Source organism: Girardinichthys multiradiatus, chromosome 11 (assembly GCF_021462225.1).
Source record: "Girardinichthys multiradiatus isolate DD_20200921_A chromosome 11, DD_fGirMul_XY1, whole genome shotgun sequence".
Taxonomy (NCBI): domain Eukaryota; kingdom Metazoa; phylum Chordata; class Actinopteri; order Cyprinodontiformes; family Goodeidae; genus Girardinichthys; species Girardinichthys multiradiatus.
In genome coordinates, this window is record NC_061804.1 from 33,173,288 (window position 1) to 33,192,092 (window position 18,805).

Sequence of the window (18,805 nt, forward strand, 5' to 3'; positions counted from 1 at the left end):
AAAGAAGCACTGATCCAGGAGTACTTTCTATGGGAAGGAAAAGTAAATGTTAATGGATGTAGCTCCTTTAGTCGTTTCATCTAGAAAGAAAGAACAGATAAACTCTGAGCCAGTTTTCAAGGTTAGAGTCTGAAAGAGAGCACATAGAGTTTGTTACAGTTAAGCTCAGTCAGTAGCTATGTCTAGGAGAGAGAAAGGGTTAAACACTGAAAGACAGGGCCATGTGGGTCATCGGTAGAGGGTGAGCAGTAAGTTGTTGCCAGCAGAAGCTCGGACGATGCCCCTCTCCAGAAAGGTGTCACAGGTAGACACAGAGTCAGGCCAGGTATAGCTTCTAGGAAGAGAAAAGAGAGAGAACAAAGTTAAAAGCTGAAATAACAGCAAATAATGTAAAATTGCAGAGTAGTGTGAGAATGTAGCGAAGAGGGTGAAAGTGGTCATTATGTCCTCCAGCAGTCTAAGCCAATAGCAGCATAACTACAGAGATAGTTCAGGATAACCTAAGCCACTCTCACTATAAGCTTCATCAAAAAGGAAAGTTTTAAGCCTAGCCTTAAAAGTAGACAGTTTGTCCATCTAGAGCCCACTGATGGCCATTGTTATACTAAAAACCACAATGATTGGGATACCTCCCTCTGTCAGACTTATTATAACCATTGGAAAAGAGAGGGGGTCATACAGGTAGCAGAAATGGAGGGTGTGTTTGCACCTCAACCTTAACTGAGCCGGTTTAAGCTAAACCTGACTCCCCTTACTCCATCCAACAGGGAGGGAATAAGACGGAGGTAAAAAATAAGGAAGATAGCTCAGTATAACCTAAGCCACTCTAACTATAAGCTTTATCAAAAAGGAAAGTTTTAAGCCTAGCCTTAAAAGTAGACAGGGTGTCTGCCTCACGGACCAAAACTGGGAGCTGGTTCCACAGGAGAGGAGCCTGATAACTAGAGGATTTGCCTCCCATTCTACCTCTAGAGACTCTAGGAACCACCAGTAAACCTGCAGTCTGAGAACGAAGTGCTCTGTTAGGAACATATGGAACAATCAGATCTCTGATGTATGATGGAGCTAGATCATTAAGGGCTTTATATGTGAGGAGGATAATTTTAAATTATATTCTGGACTTAACAGGGAGCCAATGAAGGGAAGCTAAAATATGACAAATATGATCTCTCTTTTTAATTTTCATCAGAACTTTTGCTGCAGCATTTTGAATCAGCTGAAGGCTTTTAACTGTATTTTGTGGACATCCTGATAGTAATGAATTACAATAGTCCAGCCTTGAAGTAACAAATGCATGGACTAGTTTTTCAGCGTCACTCCTAGATAGGATATTTCTAATTTTGGCAATGTTCTGGAGGTGAAAGAAGGAAATCCTAGAAACCTGTTTAATATGGGATTTAAATGACATGTCCTGGTCAAATATAACACCAAGGTTTTTTACTTTATTACTGGAGGTCAATTTAATGCCATCCAGGTTAAGTGATTGACTAAGCAGTTTCTTTTTTAAAGACTCCGGTCCAAAGACAACAACTTCTGTCTTGTCTGAATTTAGAAGCAAAAAATTTAAAGTCATCCAAGTTTTTATGTCTTCAAGACACGCTTGTAGTCTATCTAACTGGTTGGGTTCATCAGGATTTATGGATAAGTAAAGCTGAGTATCATCAGCGTAACAGTGAAAAATGTATTCTATGCTGCCTGATAATTTTACCTATTGGAAGCATATATATAGTAATGAGAATTGGCCCAAGTACTGAACCCTGTGGTATTCCACAATTAATCCTGGAGTTTAAAGATGATTTATCATTTACATGAACAAACTGGAATCTGTCAGACAGATCAGATTTAAACCAGCTGCTGTTCCCCTGATCCCTACAGCATATTCCAGCCTTTTTAAGAGAATATTGTGGTCGACTGTATCAAATGCAGCACTGAGATCTAACAGAACCAGAACAGACACAAGTCCATTATCTGAGGCCATAAGAATATCATTAGTGACTTTCAGCAGAGGAGTTTCAGTGCTATGATGAGCTCTGAAGCCTGACTGAAACTCTTCAAACAAGTCATTGCTGTGTAAATGCTCACACATTTGATTAGCAACTATTTTCTCAAGATGTTAGATAAGAATGGAAGATTGGATATAGGTCTGTAATTTTTCAAGTCATCTCGATCAAGCGAAGGTTTCTTAAGTAAAGGTTTAATTACAGCTAACTTAAAAGCTTGTGGTACATATCCATTTACTAAAGATAGATTAATCATATCTAAAATGGGGCTGGTAATCAGAGGGAACACTTCCTTAAATAATTTGGTTGGGATTGGGTCTAACATACAAGTTGAAGGTTTAGATGAAGCTAATATTTCTGATAACTCAGGAAGCTCCACAGGATCAAAACAGTCCAAACACAGATCAGGTTCTGCAGTTATTTCCAATGTTGTCTCACTTGCTGAGGATGAAGTAATCATCTTCGGGAGTATGTCAAAGATTTTCTTTTTAATAGAATCAATTTTATTTAAGAAGAATCCCATAAAGTTATGACTGCTAAGAGCTAAGGGAATGGATGGCTCAACAGAGCTATGACTGTGTGTAAGTTTAGCAACTGTCCTAAAGAGAAACCTTGGATTATTCTTATAGAGCTCTTTCTCCTTAAGCTGCCTGCTGTGTTTCTTGGTTCTTTCACAGAACAGCTGTATTTATACTGAGATCACACTCACACAGGTGGACTCTATTTACTAAGCTTTTTTGTAAACATTCATGCACTACTTTGTGTTGGGTGTTTCACAAATTTACAGTAAAATATATTGAAGTTTGTGACTGCAATGTGACAAATTGCAAAAAAAGTTTAAGAGGTATGAATACTTCAAGGGACTGTACAAGCATGACAATATACTCTACATGTTTTGAAAATAAACAGCTCTATAGTAAACCATTCTCGGTTCTAAGCTGCTCTGCCTGCAGTACTACCCAAGTCAAGTAAAATAACTACTTTTTTACAACCAAAGTAAATTTTGCTTTAAAGAGAGGCAGTGCCACAATACTAGCATGACAGTGTTACATTTTCCAAATATCAGAAGAAAATCAAATTCAAACCAACATTGATAAATATTTGCCAAAAACCTGATACAAGTTATTTGGCAATGTTTATATGGAAGCAGGCATCTGTCTTAAGGTTACAAAGTTATTTCCTATGAATGTGTCGACAGAAGACATTGCTCAAACATTTCTTGTTTAGAGAGTCACAATAACATTAGGGGACTGCAGACATTAGGCTCCCCGTATTTACTTGTCTTTAGTTTTACCTGATTATTCTCTGCCGTCTGAAACGTCCTCCAGTGAACCCAGCATGCACAAGCTGTTTTGATTTGTATGTATTGACAGTTTTAGCTGGTCATGCACCAGAGCCCTCCGGATGGACACACCATTTTCTGCTGGGAAAGCTTCAGGTCACACTTGTAATTAATGAGAAAAGTGGTTTATTATCTTTGTGTTTTACAACTCGCCAGCCGTCGTGATCGCCCCTGCATGCCTAACTGTTTAATGAAGCCAATTAAAAATGAATTGACACCGCCTCCGAGTGCTGCTGAATCATTAAAGCATAAGACAGATAAACTTGGTGAAAGCAAATTCATCCAGTAATGAGGAACTCTCCAACTAAAAGAGAAGAGACAAGGAACAAGCAGAAGGACTCATTAGTGTCTACCAATTTGCTTCTCTAACAAAACGGTTCGTTCTGTTGGCGAATGCAACTTGTTCACGATGCACTGCACAGTACAATGAGACTGGTCCGTTTTTAAAAATCGAATTACTCAGTCATGCGATATATCCCCATTTTCCAATCAGGAACAGAAAACACATGGTTGGATTCCTCTTTATTGGAATGTTTTAACTCAATAACATGACGACAAGCCACAACAGTGCCAATATTCTATCATACAGCAGCAATCTGACGCTTCCTTTTTATTCCCTCGAATCTCATGTCCTTCACACAACATGGCTCATTTCTAGACAGTCCAGCACCAGACTCACTGTACACACTTAAGGCACACAGAATTTGTACAACACACACACACACACACACACAAACACACACATACTCACACACGTGCAATGCATAAGACAGCAGTAATGGCGGATAACCCGATGTGCAACAGGAGCCACAGCATAAGCTCACAGATTATTCATTATGTATGGTTTTTACATTGCTCTTAGTATTTTGAGTGATGATATCTAATATAGTTTGACCAATAATCTTCATTAGCGATAACACAATGAACAGATTACAGGATGTCAGAGTCAAGTGCGTCAGCAACAAACAAAACAGCTTTGTGGAAATTTGACAACTTTTTGACAATAAAACCAAAAAAACAAAAACAGAGATGGACAAGTATTTGTGTGTATTAGTAAGAGGTTAAAAGACAATATCATGTCAATAGACATGGGCCGGTTACCTGATAAAAAGTTATCAGAACAGCTAACAGGTTCCATCCGACTGGTCCTGGTAGAAAGTCTTTAAAGACATTCCAGAGAAAGTGCTGTATGAACTATACTGTGATACAACGTGCCACTCCCCTACCTGTTGATGCACACTGTCAGGTAGCTAAAAGAAGAGTACAACACTCTTTTCACACTTACAAGAAACTTGAGTAACTTACAGAATTTGAGTAATGTGGACACAAAGAATGTCACCCATCTCATACAAAGGTAACAGTACAGTAAGCAGCCGACTGCAGGTTGTATGGGAGTAGATAGCCTGACTAAGCAGCCAATATCAGCTTGTTGTACTGCTCTTCAGAGAGCAGAGAAGTGAAGATATAATACTCTGCAAACTATAATTTAGTTTAGCAGGTGTATAGTCTACATTTTTGCTTAGGTTTATGCATCAAAATAACAAAAATGTTGTAGCTAATAATATAACTAATAATTAATATATTATTTTTACAGCAAAGAGAACAATGAATTCCTCCCATTTTAAATGTAAGTTGTTTTATCTTGTTTTACTTTTATATTTTAAAATGTGTGTGTTGTGAAACTGAAATGATTTTGCTTGGATCATCATACTGGCTTGTGCCGACATATATAGCACACAATCAAAATTGTACACAAGGAAGAAATGCACAATAAGACAGAAGCAAAGCTGTAGCAACGACTCACATTTTCTTTTTTTGGTAACAGCTAGCAGGATACTAATTTTCAAGCATTTACAAAGAAGTTACCATAGTATTTGCAATCCAAAACATACGTTCACTCCTGAATGCAATGTAAATAAACCTGGTGGATGGGAAAGAAGCTTTGCTCTTCACTGAAGATGTTTGGAAGACTGACAGCTACAATGTGAACGGCATCATGTCACCAATACGTGATACTGGCTAGCTGTATGTGGTTAATATTTAGTTTGCCCATGAGTGAAGCTGTGAGATATTCTAAATGCAGCTATGTACAGTTGTCTTCTGGAGTCCAAACACTCATCGGTATCAGTGTGATAACATTTTGTGCCGTTAGTGTTGCATCTGAACCATTCTCCCCCCGAGGGTCAAATCATGAAAGATCATACAACTACTGTGAAATTTAAAGACAAGAATTTGGTGCATTTGTTTAGATTTCATGCAGAGTCAAAACTATGCATACACTATATATCGCAGCTGTATGGCAATTGCAGTATTGCTCTATGCATTTTGTGAAGAACTGCTTGGACTGTAATAAATATTACCCAATTATTTAATTACAATGCATTCAGGTTCTCTGTGCCTGTAATATATTTGGTGACACTAAATGTTTTAGAAGGTAAAGAGGTGGTGAGGTGATTTAAAAAACTACAATAACGTTGTTTTAATGCCAAAACAGACTTCTGCCAAAAGCAACATTTTCAATAAAACCTTATTGCCGAGATGGAAACAATGAATTTTCGAGGTTTTTTTTCCAGGTTTTTCGGATAAGTGTAATCTGCGCTCAAGCTTTGCTATGATCTCAAACCAGAAAGAGATTGACAACTTTTAATTATTTGTTTATATATTGCAAGTGATATTGTTATCATGAAAATCACCAATATTATTGTATATTGGTGATTGCAGAAAACCCACAGGCATTTTGGAACCATCAACAAGTTTTTGGCATAATTCCTGCTCCTCTTATGAAAAATGGCAAAGCTCTTTAAAATCGTAGGTCTACTGGCCGGTTCGACTTAGTTCCTACATTTGAAACAGGGTATGTAGGTCAGGGCCATCCCAAAACCTTATTAGAATGCTTTGTCCATTCCAGAAGCAGTTTTGGTGTGTGTTTGGGATCACCCAACCGTGTCCAAGTTTCAACCACCGCATACAAGCTGCCCCCAGATAAAACAGACATTACCAGTAACCCAGGAAGCACATGAATTAATGATGTTGGAACACCACTGTCGCTATTCAAAGTAAAGCCAGTTTATCAGCAACATAAACTGAAAGTTGTGATGACAATCCAAGCTCGTGCTCCAAAACAGACACCTTGAAGCTCAGGTATGGGTTTCAAACCCAACAGCAATGTACAAACTCTTAAGCACAGTGGTGGCAGCGTCATGCCAAGGGTTTGTTTCAGTGCTAGTTAAAATCTAGGTCTGTCACAGGAAACCATCCACTTAAAATTAGCTCCACCAATTCTGAAAAGAAGAGAGGTCAGATTTCCAGCAAGAATTATGTCAGAAGAATGTTGATGGCTACAAAATGTTTCTCAGCAACTTGGTAAGGGAAATTTATCCAAGCATTAGTAGGGTGTATGTATATATCTGAACCTGTCTGTAAAATGTTGACCCTGTGTGGATTAGAGATATGTTACAATAACTTTATACGTTTTAAGCCAAATTTTGATTGGTTTTCAGACACTGAGAAATATATGGATAAATTAAACCTGACACAGGGTCTGCAGCATTCCAAGTGACAGGAGAGACTTTACTTCAGATTGCTCCAGTTGCTCGTGGTTGATGACATCAAGACACAGCCAAAGATTAGGCTCTGAACAATTAAAATATTTTTTCCAGATTAAGATTTGAAATAGGAATTACAGCTCAATATATAACAGGTCAAATATTGTATAGTGTTTGTTTCTTCTACCTGTGCCTGCAGTGAACTGGACTTACAGCTTAATAATGCAATCAGTGGCTATGTCTGCAGTAGTGTCCTCCTCCACACAACTCTCCACTCAAGGTCCCTTTCTACTCCAAGTAAGACATGCCTCCTGGTGGACTCGCTGCCTGGCCAAAGCCATTAAACCAGTGACGCCCTTCTCTCCTCAGGCGTCTCCTCCAGTATCTGAAGCAGCAGGTCACTGAGAGGCTTGGCAAGGGTGCGGTAACCTGTCGAAGTCAGGTGGAGGTAGTCAAACATGTCCTGTGAGCCGATGGCCCCGTCGGAATGGACAAATTTGCTGCTCACGTCCAAGAACAAAGCCTGGCCCAGCCGTGGCAGCCAGGAGCACAGGAGTCTGTTGACAGCAGCGTTCTTCTCCCTCAGCGGGTTGGGCCGCTCTCCTCGAGGTAACAAACCCTCATTAGCACAAAGAGATATCAAATGTTACAGGACTTCAATCCATTTATTCAAATCTGGACATTCACTGGCATCATTGTCTTTTCTTTTTTTTTTTTTTTCTTTTTTTTTATAAAATCACAAGTTCAGACAGAAGTCTTGAAATGTCTCACATTCATTCTGATTTCTGTCAAATTAATCTCCTATTTTTAGTCTGCAAGGAGCAGCAGTTGTTACTGCTTATAAACATTCTAAATGCTTCAATTTAAACGTTCATGGTCCAGTTATTGACTGAAGCTTGCTGAATCACTCTGAAGCTGAGACTCCTTGGCAGACATTTTTGGGCAAAGTTGGGAGATCTCTGAGAACCTTCGAGAATATAGGCCAAGATTTTTAATGCTCAGTCTGATAATCTTTATTGATTTTTATTTTTGTAAATAGCCACTTATTTTGAATTTGATGCTTGCAACACGTTCCAAGAAACAGGGGCATGTTAACCACTGTGTTACGTCACCTTTCCATTTAACAACACTTAAGTGTTTGGGAACTGAGGACACCTATTGTTGAAGCTTTGTAGGTGGGATTCTTTCCCATTCTTGCTTGATGTAAAAACCTCAGATGCTCAACAGTCCAGGGTCTCCGTTGTCATATTATGCTCTTCATTCTGCGTGATACATTTTCATTAGGAGACAGTTATGGACTGTAAGCAGGTCAGTCTAGTACCAGAACTCTTACTACGAAGTCACTCTGTTGGAACGCATGCAGAATGTCTCTTGGCATTGTCTTGCTGAAATAAGCAGGGATGTCCGTCAAGAAGACATTGCTTGAATGGCAGCATGTGTTGCTACATGTATGTACCTTTTTACACAACGTCGCAACTTCATTGGAATTGGGGTTGTACTTTTTAGGACATAATAAAATTAGGAGGTTTTAGAATAGAACCGAAATATCCTTTATTGTCCCACAGTGGGGAAAGTCAGTGTACCAGCGGCAAAGCGCAACGCAAATGGAAGCATGCAGATACACACAAAGGTAAAACAAAAATAAGAGACTGTACAGATGGGTCAAATTTACAAAAAAGTTTAATTAAAAAGGTTTTTATCCAGATTCCAAATATATTTCAAACTAAGCTCATGTGTATCGAGGCAAATGTGTCCCAATATTCAAATTAAAATGTATTACTAAAATCCTTTTTCATTTTCAAAATGAAGCTGCATTTTTTGACTCATAAAATGTTTTTTAAATAAATCATTTAAAGTGCATTTTAATTTTCTTCTTCAAGACTGCTGAATTTGTAAATTGAAAGCAAAGTGACCAAAATTAATTTTGAAATGTCAAATTTGAAAATTAAAATGTATTAACAGAAATGCTTTTTATTTTAAAGTCATATGCATTTTTTGACTCATTGCTGAAATTGCTAATAGATATTTCAAACTGCGTTTTCATTTTCTTCTTCAAGACTGCTCATAGTGTAACACAATGAAAGAGAAAACTAAGAGGAAAATGTAATCAAATTGCTTATTGTACACACACACACACAAAACCAGTCAAAAGTTTTAAATACACTTTCTCACTTAATGGGTTTCTTTATTTTCATGACTATTTACATTGTAGATTCTCACCACAGGCAACAAAACTATGAATGAACACATATGGAATTATATAGTAAACAAAAAGTGTGAGGTAAGTAAACATTTTTATATTTTGGATTACCGTATTTTCCGCACTATAAGGCGCACCGGATTATAAGGCGCATAGAATAGAAGCTACTGCAGTCTAACGTTTGACTGGGGTTGCGTTATGCATCCACTAGATGGAGCTGTGCTAAAGAGAATGTCAACAAAACAGTCAGATAAGTCAGTCAGTCAAACTTTATTAATACACTACAAACCAGCGTTCTGATAACTCCATTCACTCTCATGGTAAGGTCTCCTCTACATAGAATTATATTGAATAGAACCAACCGCACGTTAGGAATGCATTGGAGTCTATGAAGTTGAAGTTGAAATCAAACGTTAGTTAAAACGTGAAAGGGAACTTTTCCCTGATTCAGTAAACACGTAAAAGAAACAGTTTGATGCACTAAATCAAACGTTAGTACTGTTAACCTTTCCTGTTTCTGTCCCCTGACCGTAGTCTGATGACACAGGGGAGACGCTTTCTCCAGGGCCGAAGTTACTAGTTTCCTCGGGGTTAACTCCCTCACTCATACGTTGCTGAGTTGAGCATGAAGAAACAGCATCAAAACACTGAGTTGTTGACGAGATTTGGGGTTCTTTTTAATGACTTTACAGCACGTAAAAACACAGGGCTTACAGACTCATACACCGCTGCTCCGGTTGCCGTCTCTACCCACCCCACACACAAAATAATACCGACGTCACTCCTTCACTCTTGATTCTCAGCTACGGCAGCACACAGCGCCACCTCTGTCCGGAGGAGTAATGTCAACATCTTCCATACACACACACGAAACATACACCCCACACACTGAGCTTCTAATCACATATAGTTCAGGCAATTCCTGCAACAGTACATTCAAACGTTATACACACACAAGTGGTGTTGGACTAGGAGTAAGCACAGTACAGGTGTTTACCGCTATTACTTCGGCGACGCCCCTGACTACGGTAGCCGTAATGCTGCAAGCGGTGCGGCTTTGTAGTTTACCAGTCGTACTGAAACATTTTGACAGAGCGCCGTGTACAACCAGTATGGATCAACCAATTAACCAATTGATCCATATACAGGGGTTGGACAATGAAACTGAAACACCTGTCATTTTAGTGTGGGAGGTTTCATGGCTAAATTGGACCAGCCTGGTAGCCAGTCTTCATTGATTGCACATTGACCAGTAAGAGCGGAGTGTGAAGGTTCAATTAGCAGGGTAAGAGCACAGTTTCGCTCAAAATATTGAAATGCACACAACATTATGGGTGACATACCAGAGTTCAAAAGAGGACAAATTGTTGGTGCACGTCTTGCTGGTGCATCTGTGACCAAGACAGCAAGTCTTTGTGATGTATCAAGAGCCACGGTATCCAGGGTAATGTCAGCATACCACCAAGAAGGACGAACCACATCCAACAGGATTAACTGTGGACGCAAGAGGAAGCTGTCTGAAAGGGATGATCGGGTGCTAACCCGGATTGTATCCAAAAAACATAAAACCACGACTGCCCAAATCACGGCAGAATTAAAGGTGCACCTCAACTCTCCTGTTTCCACCAGAACTGTCCGTCGGGAGCTCCACAGGGTTAATATACACGGCCGGGCTGCTATAGCCAAACCTTTGGTCACTTATGCCAATGCCAAACGTCGGTTTCACTGGTGCAAGGAGCGCAAATCTTGGGCTGTAGACAATGTGAAACATGTATTGTTCTCTGATGAGTCCACCTTTACTGTTTTCCCCACATCCGGGAGAGTTACGGTGTGGAGAAGCCCCAAAGAAGCGTACCACCCAGACTGTTGCATGCCCAGAGTGAAGCATGGGGGTGGATCAGTGATGGTTTGGGCTGCCATATCATGGCATTCCCTTGGCCCAATACTTGTGCTAGATGGGCGCGTCACTGCCAAGGACTACCGAACCATTCTTGAGGACCATGTGCATCCAATGGTTCAAACATTGTATCCTGAAGGCGGTGCTGTGTATCAGGATGACAATGCACCAATACACACAGCAAGACCGGTGAAAGATTGGTTTGATGAACATGAAAGTGAAGTTGAACATCTCCCATAGCCTGCACAGTCACCAGATCTAAATATTATTGAGCCACTTTGGGGTGTTTTGGAGGAGCGAGTCAGGAAACGTTTTCCTCCACCAGTATCACGTAGTGACCTGGCCACTATCCTGCAAGAAGAATGGCTTAAAATCTCTCTGACCACTGTGCAGGACTTGTATATGTCATTCCTAAGACGAATTGACGTTGTATTGGCCGCAAAAGGAGGCCCTACACCATACTAATAAATTATTGTGGTCTAAAACCAGGTGTTTCAGTTTCATTGTCCAACCCCTGTATAAGGCGCTCCAGATTACAAGGCGCACTGTCATTTTTTGAAAAAATTAATGGTTTTTAAATGCGCCTTATAGTGCGGAAAATACGGTATTCAAAATAGCCACCCTTTGCTTTGTTTAATGATAACAATTTAGACTTTATTGATCTCACAATGGAGAAATCAACATCTGCATTTTAACTCATCACTTTAGGGGGCAGTGGGCTTTCTGGGGCTAAGGGTCTTGCTCAGGGACCCAACGACTGAGACAGATGGAACGGGGGTTCGAACGGGGAAACCCACCGGTTACATGACGAACTCTAACAACCTGAGCCACAGTTGCCTCTACTGATTTGCTCTCTTGGTATTCTCTCCATGAGCTTCATGAAGTGGTCACCTGAAATAGTTTTCTAAAGAGCCTTGAAAGAACTTCTAAGAGGTTCATTGAGAGACGGCCAAAGGTTAATATTTCAGTCAATATTTATGTTACTATGTATGTTTTAAACTATTTAAATTGACATCACTCTGTTACCTATATTTTGAGAATGTGTTTTAGAAAAATATCTTATCATAACTTGGATCTTACCATAACTTGGACTAACTAGTCTCTCTCTATTTCAGTTGCATATAACTGTCCAGAACGGAAAATCCTTGCCCATATTGGACTGATGCAGGACCTGCTGCACAAACTTTCACTGTCTCTTTTGCGGCTCAACTTTATTTAATTCCACACAGAATACAAAGTTCATCGGGACTTGTATTAGCTGTGGATGTGACTGCATGTAATAGATGTGTATACATGTATTATTAAAATCATTTGCTGAATTTCTCACATTTCTCAGGACTTGACTTTCCTGCCATCAGCTGAAGCACGTGAATGTTTTTATGTATACATTATTACATTTTACATATTTCTGTGTAACCATAAAGCATTTATTACTATTTGATTGTTTAATGTAATAAACTTTCAAACTGTTTGGTATCAGGGTGCACTAAATCTCTAAACTATTACAATCGGTGCTTTAATAAGCTTTAATAGCTGTTGCTGAAGAAGACCTCAGGCTAAATTGAAATCAGAAGTACCCTACTGATACCCAAAAGGGAAAATCTTTATATTTATTTGTGTAAAAAAAATGGCAAATTTTTATTTCAGTCGAGAAAACAAGCGGTCTTGAACTGCGGCTCTGAACGTGCAGGACTGAAACTGCGGTTTCCGGTCTGCAGAGACATACTATTGGATTTTGTTGCCCTTCGAGGGCAGCTGCGGCTTCCCTTAGCAGCTCTGGTACAGATTCGGACATGGTGATTTCCCATAGTCTCTGAACACAATCTTCGTGCTCTTATTTCGTCTCGGAAGCATTGCACACCGCTCCCTAACGTACAACATGGTGCGGTCTGTGGCAGGAGAAGAGTTGCCACTGACGTCACTCTCCTGCGCCGCTTGGAATTGATTTATGGAGCACTTTTTGTAGACGCGGGCATGAAAACAAAAAAGCATTTTCCCTCTTAGTTTTCTCTTTCATTGTGTTACACTATGAGCAGTCTCGAAGAAGAAAATTAAAACGCAGTTTGAAAGATCTATTAACAATTTCCTTTGAGTCACAAAATGCTGCTAAGACTAAAATAAAAAAGAATTTCTGTTAATACATTTTAATTTTCAAATTTGACATTTCAAAATGAATTTTGGTCCCTTTGAGACATCTTTTGAAAATAAAATGTTAAACCTTAGTTTATCATTTTAATTAATTTACAAATTGAGCAATCTTGGAAAAGAAAATGAAAATGCAGTTTGAATTATTTTTAATTTTATTTATGAGTCAAAAAAATGCAGCTTCATTTTGAAAATGAAAAAGCATTCTATTAATACATTTTAATTTGAATATTGGGACACATTTGCTTCTATACATGTGTTCACAAAGACACACCAGATACCAGTCATTACGTGAAGCGCTTTAATCAAATTCACTTCAATAACTGATCATCATCAAGTGAGACGACCTCTATATAAGAAGAGATGGCAGTCTGGAGCATATACAGCTGTTCACTGCCAAGCAGGAAAGACGACAGCAATGACCACAGAGAAGAAATTGTTGCTGCCCATCAATCTGAAAAGAGTTATTTGGCCATGTCCGAACTACTTGAAGTCCATCATCACAAAGGGGAAAACAGCTAAGAAAGCAGCAAATCTTCTCAGGAGGCTTTCCCCAGGATCAGACCACGCAATAATAAAAGAAATTGGAAAAAACTGCAGAACTACATGTTGGAGACTAAAGGCCATAGGTAGCCTGTTGAATGGTAAAGTTCAAATGACAGGACAATAAGAGAAAGACTAAACTAGTATGGCTTGTCTAGGAAGGTAGCCAGGAGAAAGTATATTTTCTTTAACATATGGTAGCACAATCTAGGTTCACAAAACTAAACCAGATCATTTTTACTGTGCTCTGATTTATAGAAGCATTTTTTATTAAGTTATACCTCATCTTTAAAAATAAAGAAAAATAAAGCAGCAGTAGGTTGCTAGTTATAAAGCAAGAGCATCAAAATACAGCAATAAACTCACCAGTACGACAATCTTTGCTTTGGGAAGGCGGTTAGTGAGCAGCTGTGCAATGGCAACAATTCCTCCTGCAACTTGCTCTGCTGTGTGTTCATGATTGTTGGTTCCTACCCACAAAACCACCACCTTATCAAGAGTACAGAGAACCAGTTTATTAGTTTTCACTGGGCACGGTTCAATTACACAGCACATATAAGAAACCAGGAAGCACATGGAACATGAAAGAAAAGCCTTAATGAAGTGAGAACAGTCTCTCCAGGGGGTGTCTTGTATACAAGTGATTTAGTTTTGCTTTCCCACCTTTGGGCGGATGTTCTCTAGCTCTCCGTTCTGCAGCCTCCACAGCACATTACAGGTGGTGTCCCCGGCAAGGCCGAAGTTGAGCGCATGCAGAGGAGAAAAAATCTCCCTCCAGACCTGGGGAGGAATAAAGAAATCTCAATTTCACATGAACTACCTGCAAAACAATAAAATCAAAACAAGCACATCTCTGCCATTCATTTTGACACATTTGTGCTACTAAAAGCTTCTACAAAACAAATTACTGCTGCCTATTATTTTAATGAAAAATAAATAGCTGAATCTGTATCAAAAAGGGAACCTCAATGAACATGCTGCTTGCATTGAAATTCCAGTCTCCGTGATTTAACTTTATTGCTATAAAAACGTCTGATGAAGGAACAGTGTGACGATGTGTGAATGACAAAGGATAGCACCTGAGGTATTCTGACCACAGATGCAAATTGAAAATACGTTAATTTGGCAGAATGTGTATTTGTGCTAAGCAGGTCAAACATGTAACGAAAACAAAGCACATGGTTTGCCTCACCTCATACTGCTGCATTAGTTGCACCATTGAGTCCCCTACAAAAAGAACCTCTGGTTCCCCATCTTTGCACTCCTGCACAAATCTTGTGTGCTAAAAACACACACACAATAAGTGGTCATTATAGGCAAGGATGTCTCAACTTTGTGTTGATCTGTCACTGAAAATCATAATAGAAGACATGTGATTTTAACATGACAGAAATATAAGTGGTATAAATGATTTCGTAAGGCACTAGCTGAAGCTGTTTCTGACATGGTTTTTCTTAATTAGAGCCGCAGGATAATAAGAATGAGCCATCAGTGTTAGGTCAAATCCAACAAGCTCATCACAGCCAGGACGCCTGATCGAGGGCTTGAAGCAAAGCAGGCCGTCTAAGTTGCTCCAGCTTCAGAGGATTAACCTCGCAAAGACCTGCCAGGAGGTGCCACTAAACAAGCTAGATTAACCATTGCAGTGAAACACACAGGCCTTGACACTATAAAAGCAAACTATTCAGGCTTTAAAGGAGCCCAGGACAGATTAATGTTTATAAAATTCTACATTTTTATTCGCACATAATCAAGTAAAACCCCATGACCCAATGCTTATTCCACACGCAACTGAACTGAATTGTTATACAGTGGAATGAGACTTGCATTATGGTAGCCCGAATAATTATGAATGAAAACAAAGACCTTTATGGGTGCAGAACATACCTGTGACAACCACCGTCCGTCTCCATGTAGATCCTCTACTGGCTGAGGCACTGCAGCTGGGTTCAGTTCATCACCACTCATCATGCAGGAGACCCGGCCGCTGGCCGATAGGTGAAAGAGAACCAGTCCGTGGTTTGACGCTGGGATACAAGGTAACCAACTGATAGTGGGTTACCTTACTTAAAACAGTGCAAGTAAACTTTAGTATGATGCTGCGGCTCTCAGCAGTGGAGCACAGACTAGCATTATACGGATGTAGGCCACTTTCCCTCCAAAGGCGAGTGTTTAGAGATCACACAGCAGATCGCATTGACTCTGCTGGGTTACAGTTTATCTGACGTTAGCGTGTTAGCTGCTATGACGCTAATGACAGAAGACAGCGTGCCATTAAAACGGAACACGTCATAAATCACGGTAAAATGTATCAGAAACAACACCTGACGTTGACAGGGTATCACCTCTCCTGTCAAACCCGTAGTTCTTCAACCACGGCTTAACTCTATTTCTGTGCTGCTGGTACTGATTAGAAAAGCTAGTAAGTAATTAAACTGGCAAACACTAGGAGTGTCAGTAAGGTAGACTAGGCAGGCCGTGTCAGGAGAACTCCAGAGCTGTAATGTCGAGTCTGGATCCCCGCCATTTGCGCTTCTACGCGGTGCTTTACGGCGTTACGTCGGTCCGCGTTTCCCCGGACGTTTTCATTCCATGGTGCGTTCAGGCCACGTCGTACACAGGAGTTTCCAATTCCGAGACGCCTAACAATAACAAGTACATTAAAATGTTCTTGAAAAATGTCTACCATTTTGTATAAAGGATTTCTTCAAAATAACCTAATCACAGTTTCCTGCCAAACATCTAAATTGACCGTAATTTCACCTGAAAATTTGAGTTAGAACCAATCAGACTTAGAATGTTAAATTCAGACAGCTAATTTTCCTAAATATGACCATTGTTATAGTCTCCATTTTCTTTAGCTTCAACAAAAACCATGGTAGTATTAATCATGGCTTTTCTACTTCAGTCTCAGGCTAGGATGATAAAGCTTGAAGCCTTTAAAGTTCAAATGCTACAGAATATATGTCAGAATTCTTATGCCTCTTTTGAGGTCATCAAACAATTACACATAAAGCAGAACTTGCTATTTCTTTTTAGGAAAGATTTCAAAAACGTAGTGATTAGTAAAATAATGAATTGTGAATCTATACATCATTAACCAGCTGTGTTGTTTTCAATCTACACCTGTTAGTGAAAACTAAATTACTATGAAATAGTGCCCATCTTTAAATATGTTTTGAGCAGAGGTGTCTAAACTTTTTTTTCACGTGGGCCAAAATATGGTTAAGTCAGAAGTAGTTTACAGGGATTAAAAAGTATTTTTTTAACTGAAGAAAAACAAATCATGTTGTGATGTTTTTACCATTTCAACAACAATTAGATTAAAATGTTAGATTTTTTTAAACAAATAAAGATATTCAGATTTTTTGTAGTAAAAAGAAAGGTGTGAATCACTGTAGATCCAAAATTAAGAAGGTTTTGCATGTTTGCATTATTTGAAAAAATGACATCCAATTCGCAAATTCTTTTGGGCTCAATTAAAAAAAATGCTTCAGAAATATGAATGCAATTTATGTCGGGCTTTCTTTGAAAATGTTTCCTGTCAAGCCAAGTTTAATAAATTCACTGAAAAGACATTTGGGCGTCACTGGACAAATGTGGTCCCATTTACTATGAAATTAAAGAGAACGCAAAAAGCCTGGTTATTAAAAGATGGATACTTTGTGTTGTACCTCTTAATTTCCATTGTAAGAAGATTTTAATTTGTCAATAGCAATTTAACAAAAGGTCTCCATCCACATCAACCACCTGGGCTGGGAGGTACTTTTGGATTCTTCTGGAATTGCAGTCGGGACCCGTAAATAGCCCCTAGGCCGCACTTTGGACACCCCAGGTTTAGAGGTATGTCAAAGTAAATAAGGTAGTGTACGAGTTATACTTGAATACACCAAGCGTTCACATCCCATTGCTGTAAAACACCGTTTAGAAGCACAATGGCGAGACGGTGGGCACGCCTGGTAGGAAAACACGTCTACGGGGAAACTCAGCTCTTCACTGCACATGTTTTCAGTGGTCGAAATAAGCAACATAGAGCGGATACAAATATTCCCTGAACAATGCTCTACAGGCAGCCACATCATCAGCTCCTAGTCTTACCATCGCAATAAACATATATAGATGCCGCCAACCGCACTTTATTATAATAATTGTGGAGGTTTATGAGACTGAGTCGAATTCGCCTAAAAGGGAAGGAAAAGGGAATAATGATATCACAGCCAGGAGGGAATCCTCGATACAATAGCTCGTGGGTTACCTGATATAAAACACGCTTCATTCACGCTAGACATCATTTTTAGCTGATGCCACTTTCCAAATAGCGTGTTGAGTTTAGCCATAAGATGCCAAACATATTTCCTGTCGTGTCTTATCTCAACTCACCGAACGAATTTCTGAACGTCCGCCGGGGGATCACCGTGGAAAAAGGGGTCACGAGACGGCGTGGGAGGAGATTAACTCTTACGTAGAGAGTAAACCTTTTACCTGGCGAAGCGAGATCATAGACGACCTGTCAGAGTGATATTACGTCATCAACTGCTGTCAATGTAAATTTGGACGAATAAAACATGAACCATTAGAGGATCTGGCACATACACCAACTGGAATCGACACATTCTGTCAATTTATTAAATTTGTTCATTATTTAAACTCTGTGTATACTAGTCACATGATCGAAGTGGGCGTCCGCATCGCTAGCGGCAACATCTCCAAGCTCTGCTTAAATAGTAGATGAGCAAACCTCGCCCACCCGGTGCGCCAAACCGTCACCAGGCAATAAATGGTGCGCACCCCTTGTCAGCTGATTAATGACGTCAAGAAAAATGCTTCATTTCATAAATAAAAATACAACATGTTATCAAAGAGAAGGGTAACACTATTGATAAGTAATACTACTACTACTATTACTACTACCTACATTATGAGAGCTAGTTGTTAAAACAGTTGTTTTTGTTCTGGTGTCATATTTCTTGCATGTGGTTGTAAATGAGTTTAATTCAAATTAAAGGTGATTATAAAGTTTCGTGACCTCCTGTTGCAGTCCATTAGGATAGGTTGTTGAGTTTCCCTTTCATCTGACCTAACTATTCAAAACCTTTTTTTTCCCAAACAGCTTTTCAACCGTACCGTTCACAT

General features: G+C 39.4%; 1 protein-coding gene across 3 annotated transcripts; it reads right to left on the reverse strand.

Annotated features, from left to right (window-relative positions):
* Positions 1-3,847: 3,847 nt before the first annotated feature.
* Positions 3,848-18,350, reverse strand: pafah1b2 (platelet-activating factor acetylhydrolase 1b, catalytic subunit 2). Of its 3 annotated transcripts, none has more exons than XM_047379322.1 (6): positions 18,155-18,350; positions 15,560-15,699; positions 14,865-14,954; positions 14,336-14,452; positions 14,039-14,161; positions 3,848-7,506 (listed from the first exon to the last, which is right to left on the reverse strand). In XM_047379322.1, the coding sequence occupies exons 2-6, from the start codon at positions 15,641-15,643 to the stop codon at positions 7,228-7,230; spliced, it is 693 nt and encodes a 230-aa protein (XP_047235278.1). In that variant the 5' UTR covers positions 15,644-15,699; positions 18,155-18,350; the 3' UTR covers positions 3,848-7,227. The 3 variants fall into 3 exon arrangements, with proteins under 3 accessions (XP_047235278.1, XP_047235275.1, XP_047235277.1); XM_047379319.1 differs by having other exon boundaries at positions 18,053-18,350; XM_047379321.1 differs by lacking the exon at positions 18,155-18,350 and having other exon boundaries at positions 15,560-16,266.
* Between the last annotated feature and the right edge of the window lie 455 nt (positions 18,351-18,805).